This window comes from Myotis yumanensis, unplaced genomic scaffold (assembly GCF_028538775.1).
Source record: "Myotis yumanensis isolate MYYU_CA2020_CCGP unplaced genomic scaffold, mMyoYum1.0.hap1 SCAF_3, whole genome shotgun sequence".
In the NCBI taxonomy this organism is placed as follows: domain Eukaryota; kingdom Metazoa; phylum Chordata; class Mammalia; order Chiroptera; family Vespertilionidae; genus Myotis; species Myotis yumanensis.
The window spans coordinates 207,937,288-207,943,691 of NW_027223754.1; the positions used below are offsets into that span (position 1 = coordinate 207,937,288).

The window sequence follows — 6,404 nt, forward strand, 5'->3', positions numbered from 1 at the left end:
ATTGTTCTTGGGGGTGGAGGTGGGGAAACCGCAGGTGCAGGAGACCTCCCAGGACGCCCATGCGGGAAGCAGGCGCCAGGGGCAGCCCTTAGGGGCAGCCCTTTGGTGCCCGCAGGGACCTGTGTCCAAGACAAAGGCCCCAGGACACCCGAGTTTGCATCCTAGAGAGAGGGGCCCTCTCAAAGGGGAGGGGAGGACGCCTGGCAGGGGCAGCAGGGCAGTGCTGGCCCCACGCCCCAGGTGACCACAGGATGGGTCGCTGCCAGCCTCAGCGCCGAGAGGAGGCTCAGGGCCAGGCCTCACCCCGTCCTTGACGCTGCTCTTTCTCAGAGGTTCTGGGTCCCCCTCCACAAGCGGCCCCCACGCTCCAGTGGCAGGTGCTGCCAGTGGGCAGGGCTGGGGCTGGTGGGAGCCCAGGGCCAGGCCCACCCCAGGCCTCAGTCTGGGACCACCTTGCCCCATCCTACCCGCCCCTCCCCAGGTCGAAGCCAGAGCCACAGCCACAGCGGAGGCGCAGGAACAGAGCCTGTCTTTCCGCTGAGCTTTATGAACTTGAGTTTCACAGCGCTCAGGCCCATTTGGGCTCAGAAGCTTCACTGAGCGGGGGCAGGGCCGGCCATGGCTCACGGGGCAGACAGGGAGGAAGCTCGCACCTGATCCCCAGGGTGACCACCCTGAGCAGCCTCCCTCGTCCAGGGAAGCCCTGTGTCTGCAGTCACTAGCTCTCCACCCCACGCCTCTGCGCTACACAGACTCCGGGTCCAGCCCAGGCTCTGGCTCTGCCTCCACCTCGGGTTCTGAGGGCCCAGCCCCAGGGCTGAGCAACTCCAGAGCCTCAGGGACACCGGGCTCCGGGGTGGGCAGGGGCTCAGAGTCCCCTTCGGCCTCAGCGTCCTCCGAGTCGCTGGCCCCGCCCTCGGTGCCGGGGCGGGGCGGGGCGTCCTGAGCGCGGCGCAGGCAGCAGTTGGTGGCCACAGCCATGAAGAGCCCGGCCAGGACCACCTCGGAGCCCGCCAGGTAGAAGATGACCTCGTAGCTCTTCAGCGCGTCCACCAGGTGGCCTGGGTGTGGGGAAGGGGGGTTAAGGACAAGCGGGGGACCCCACCCTGCACCCCCAGTCTTGATTCCCATTTTACAGAATCAAAACCCCACACAAGTTCTGCCATTTGAGACCTTAAAAATGCCACTTGACTTCCCTGGGCCTCAAGTTCTTCAGTGACATGGTGAGGCAGCACTTTATAGTTTCCAAGGCACCCCCTCCACCCGCAGATGCAAACCCCACATGTGCCCTGCGAGGTATGCAGCTGGGGAGATTCGGGGTAGGAGTGGGAAGGAAGGGGCTCGGCTCAGCCGCTCTCCCGGGGGGCCCCCCAACTCTTGCTCTTTCCACCAACCTTCAGGGGCCAGTCTCAGCTCTCCACTGGCCCCGCCCCTGCCCCACCCCCTGGCCGCCTCTGCTCCTCCTGGGACCCCCCACTGAGCTCAGCAGGGCTGGGACCTGGGACAGGGTCTGTGGGTTGGTCCCTCCTAATCCCTTCTCTGCATTACCCAAGTTTTCCATCACAGGCATATGTTACTGTCATTCTCGGGAAAACCTTTTCATTGCAAATACTTTCCCCTAAAGTGTGGTTCCTCCGTGGGCTCCTCCCTCTCCCGGGCATTCTTGTGGCTGTCCACACCGGCCTGTGACCCCTGGGTCTGCATCTCTGTGACCTTGCAAGTGCCCCAGTGACCCCTGAGCCAGCTGAGCCCCTCTGAGCAGTACTCCACAAAACTTGTCTTCCTGGTCCCTGTCCCACCCATACACAGCCCACGTGACTTCTCTGCCTATTAGGTTATGGTATGGTTATGGTTAAAGGTTAGGGTTAGAGTTATGGCTTAGGGTTAAAGGTTAGGGTTAGGGTTATGGCTTAGGGTTAGGGGTTAGGGTTATGGTTATGGCTTAGGGTTATAGTTTAGGATTAGGGTTATGGCTTAGGGTTATTGTTATGGTTTAGGGCAGGGGTCCTCAAACTACGGCCCGCGGGCCACATGCAAATACAAATATTGTATTTGTTCCCGTTTTGTTTTTTTACTTCAAAATAAGATATGTGCAGTGTGCATAGGAATTTGTTCATAGTTTTTTTTTTAAACTATAGTCCGGCCCTCCAATGGTCTGAGGGACAGTGAACTGGCCCCCTGTTTAAAAAGTTTGAGGACCCCTGGTTTAAGGTTATGGTTATGGCTTAGGGTTAGGGTTATGGTTTAGGGTTATGTTATAGTTTAGGATTAGGGTTAGGGTTAGGAACTACACAGGAAAATGAAAGCTGGTTCTCTAAGCCTGGTTGGGGCGGGGAGGGGGCTGGTTTTGTGACCTTTGGTAGTAAGCTTGGGGGCCTCCATACATGGTTTCAAAGGCTTTGCGGTTCCCACTGGGTCAGGTGAGGTGACCAGTCTTGCTGAGGGCACTCAGCTAGCCCAGCCCTGGAAGCATGGGCAGCTCACCCTATCTCCGTGCATGCTGGGCACCAGCAAAGGCGACCTCTCCCTGCCATGGGTCCCTTCCTGCAGCTGACAGCTCCCTCCACCTCACAGCCGGGCTTCCTGCTGTTTAGGGGTCACCCAACCACCCAGGAAGATACGAATGTCCCCCTCACACCTTCCCAGCCCTAGCTCCTGCCTTCCTCGTGCAGGAACACTGCCCCCTGCGAGTCTACCCTGTGCCCTCTGTGGGGTCTGCCCTGCCTTGTGGGGCTGCCTTCATGCCAGCGCCTGCAGGAAGCCCTCCTGGACCACCTCCTCAGGACGATTTCCCAAAAGGTGATGAGTGTGGAGTGCCCAGCAGGCAGTGTGCACAGGGGAAGAACCCAGCGCCCCTCCTTCTCCACGTGAGCACCCTGAGCACCCCCACTCCGCTCCTGGCCCCAGGGCTGGTTCTCCAAAGACTCTGTCCCTGTTCCAGTCACTCAGGGGCTGGGCCACTAAAGCACTCAGAGCAAGTGTTTCAAAGGCCAGGCATTTAGTGCCCGGCAGAGCTGCACTGTAATTCTGGGACTGAAGCTTGTACTAGGCCTCTGTGCCTCCGTTTCCCCAGCTACAGAAGGAGAATGCGCATTTGTTCTCCGTGCCGGCTGCCGGAGATGACCCGGTGAGCCGGCAGCTACCAACGTTGGTGCTTCCTGGCACTTTTCCATCCCCACCCAGAGCTGGTGGCACCGGCCTGGAGGAGGGCTAGTAAGCCACGGGAAGGGGAGCCCACCCACCAGGCCGTCTCCTCTGACGGGTCATCCCTGTAAGTTCCATTTCACAGGCAGGGGGCTTCCTGCGGGCTCAGGGGCCCTCGGCGGCGCCACCCCCTCCGGAAGGGCGCACCCGCAGAAGGCGGTCCGATGAGCACAGCCACGGCCTCGATGAGCAGCACCAGGCCCAGCGCGCTGGGGAAGCGGGGCGCGCCCACGGCCGCCATGAGCACCTCGAACTGCAGCGCCCCCACCATGCCGTAGGAGAGGCCGAACGCCACGCAGAAGGCGACCAGGGCGCCGTAGGAGCGCGCGCGCGCGCTGCTCAGGTCGGTGAGCCCGTTGGCCAGCAGGGCCAGGCTGAACAGGTCGGCCACGTGCGGCCGCAGGCGCGCCAGGCCGGCCAGGGCCCCGCACGCCGGCCGCGCCACGATGTCCACGAAGCCCACGATGGAGAGCAGGAAGGCGGCGTCCGCGTCGGGCACGCCCGCGTCCTTGGCGTAGTTCACCAGCAGGATGGCGGGCACGAAGAGCCCCAGCGCCATCAGGAACTTGGTGACGGCGTACACGGCGAAGGCGCGGTCGGCGCACACGGCCACGTCCAGCAGGCGGCGGCGGGCCGGGCCGGCGGGCGCCGCGCTCGGGCTCAGCCCCCGGCGGGCCGCCTCCGCCTCCGCCTGCGCCTCCCGGGCGGCGCCCGCGCTGCCCCCGCGCCGAGGGCCGGGCCCCGGCGGCCGCATGAGGGCGCCGCACGCGCAGCAGTGCAGCAGGAGGCCGCCCAGCAGCAGGAAGCCGCCGCGCCAGCCGAAGCGCTCCAGCAGCTGCTGGCCCAGCGGCGACAGCGCCGCCAGGAACACGGGGCTGCCCGCCGCCGCCAGCCCGTTGGCCAGCGGCCGCCGCCGGTCGAAGTACAGCCCCAGCATGATGAGCGACGGCTGGAAGTTGAGGGCCAGGCCCAGGCCTGCGGGCGGGGCGGCGCTGGCCAGGCTCCCCAGGGCCCCGCCCCAGAGCGGGAGGGAGGGGCGAGGCCCCGCGGGGCGAACCAACCCCCCTCCCCCGGGAGGTGAGCAGAGGGACCTGGCGGACAGCTCCTCGCGGGGAAACGGAGGACAGGGGCTCTTGCAGCAGGACTCCCAGTCCCCCCACGGCCCTCACCTGTGAGCACCCCCGCCGTCAGGTAGAGCTCCAGGAGGCGCCGGGCGAAGGAAGCCAGGACCATGCCCGCCGAGGCCAGCAGCCCGCCCACCAGCATCACCGGGCGGCAGCCGAAACGGGCCACGAGGACGCTGGACACCGGGCCTGCGGGCAGGCAGAGTCACGCTCGGCTGGTCCGCTCTCCTCTCGGGTGGACACACGCCAGGCCCTGCACCCCCAGCCCTGGAGGAGGCTGAGGGATAAGGTCACCCGTGGCGCGGGGACCCCAGGGGCACACAGCTCGGCTGGGACACGCCCAGGAGACAGCGCCCCGCGGGGATTCAGGGGGAGGGACCTGTCCTGGCCCAGAGCCCCTCCCCACCCTCCAGAGAACACGGAACCCAACGCGGGAAGGGCAGGCCCACCCCCTTATCTGCACAGCCCGGGGGCGTGGGCGGCCTCCCCTCCGGCCGCTGCCCCTTTCCTGTCCTCGCCTCCCCTCTCCGGGGTCCCCGCGCCGTCCAGGAGGCGCCGTCCCGTGGGCGCCCACGGGGTCCGGCACCTGCGGGTCCCTAACCCCCCGCAGCCCGGGCGGGCGCTGACCGGTGCCGTAGAGCATGGCGAGCATGATGGAGGACACCCAGGCCGCGTCGCTGTAGCCCGCGCCGAAGTCGCGCATGAGCGCGCGGAAGAAGACGCTCACGGCCTTGGGGAAGCCGTAGGCGAAGCCGGTGACCACGAAGCAGGCGCCCAGCACCGCCCAGCCCCAGCCGCCGTCGGGGGGGCCCTCGCCCCGCCGGGGGCCGCCCGTGCCCATGGCCTCTTCCTCTGCTGGGGGAAGAGGAGACGAGAGGGAGCAGCCAGGGTGTCACCCAGACCAGGGGGGAGGGAGACCCAGGCTGGGGAAACTGAGGCACCGGCCTCCCCACCGGAGCCCTGCGCAGGGAATGAGGCCAAGTTCCCGCTTCCCGGGGGGCACGTGAGGGAGGAGGGGGGACAACAGAGTCGGTCCCACCTGAGTCCTGACTTCCGGAAGGCTCTATCCGGGGGGCGCCCCTTGCTCTTCAGGGCCTGGTGGCGGCAGGAGAGGGGGTGCTAGTGAGCGGGAGAGCCTGGCAGCCAGCGTGTGCCTGGCAGTGTGGGGTCCCCAGCAAGCATGTCTGATGTTGGACAGAGGAACAAGCATGGGGAGGTGGGGGAACAGGCACCAGCAGCGAAATGGGACGAGATTCCCCCTTGGCCTGTGGTATGTCCTAATTCCTCAATGACCAGGAGTGACTGTTGTCATTGGAATATTATTGGGGGGAGGGGGACAAGAGTGCGTGCATACAGAGCATTAGCCTCGTCTCGGAAGCCAAGGGAGCCGAGTTCCAGCTCATCCAGCTCAGCCATGGATCTGCTGGGTGGCTTGGACAGCCCCGCCCCTGTGAGCCTCAGTTTCCCCACCTGTAAGATGAGGGATTGATCGCCCCAGGCCAGCAGGGACTCTTGGGGTGGGGTTGGAGGTCTGGCTCTCACTGGGCAGGTAGAGACCTTTGAGGCGGCACCAGGAGAGAGCCCTTCTGCCCCCTGAACCCCTAGCAGCCTCCCCAACCCCTGCACATGCCGGAACCAGCTCAGAAGCCTGTCATACTCCTGGGCTCAGCCCAGGGGTTCACGCAGCAGCCGTCTGCGTCCTCCGTCCCCCGGGATGGGCCAGCCTCCAGCTGGGCGACAGCCTCGCTCCCCCCTGCAGCCCCTCCTCACCTGGGCCTCCCTCCTGGCATCGGGCGATGCCCAGGGACCTGTGGGTGTCGGGACTCTGCCCCTTCCCCACCAGGACAGGTCTGGCCTTCCTGCCTGTTGCCGTCTTCTCATGAGACAGGGTGGTCCCTGGCAGCCTTGCCCCACACTCACCAGAGCCGTCCTGTGGGTTTGGGTGTCCAGCCTCACATCTGAGGCCTGCAGGGAGGGGCTCCCCGGTGTACCCCAGCCTGGTGGGGGTGCAGCCAGACTCCCAGGCTTGCCTGCAGATCAGCCACTGGCCTGGCTCTCACCCCAGGCCGCGGGCTT

The 6,404-nt window shown here is 65.6% G+C and overlaps 1 protein-coding gene across 1 annotated transcript; it reads right to left on the reverse strand.

Moving 5' to 3' along the window:
• Positions 1–744: 744 nt before the first annotated feature.
• SLC16A8 (solute carrier family 16 member 8) lies at positions 745–5,169 on the reverse strand. Its single transcript, XM_070408849.1, has 4 exons — positions 4,956–5,169; positions 4,374–4,517; positions 3,352–4,179; positions 745–1,061 (listed from the first exon to the last, which is right to left on the reverse strand). Exons 1-4 carry the CDS (start codon positions 5,167–5,169, stop codon positions 745–747), a joined length of 1,503 nt encoding a protein of 500 aa, XP_070264950.1.
• Between the last annotated feature and the right edge of the window lie 1,235 nt (positions 5,170–6,404).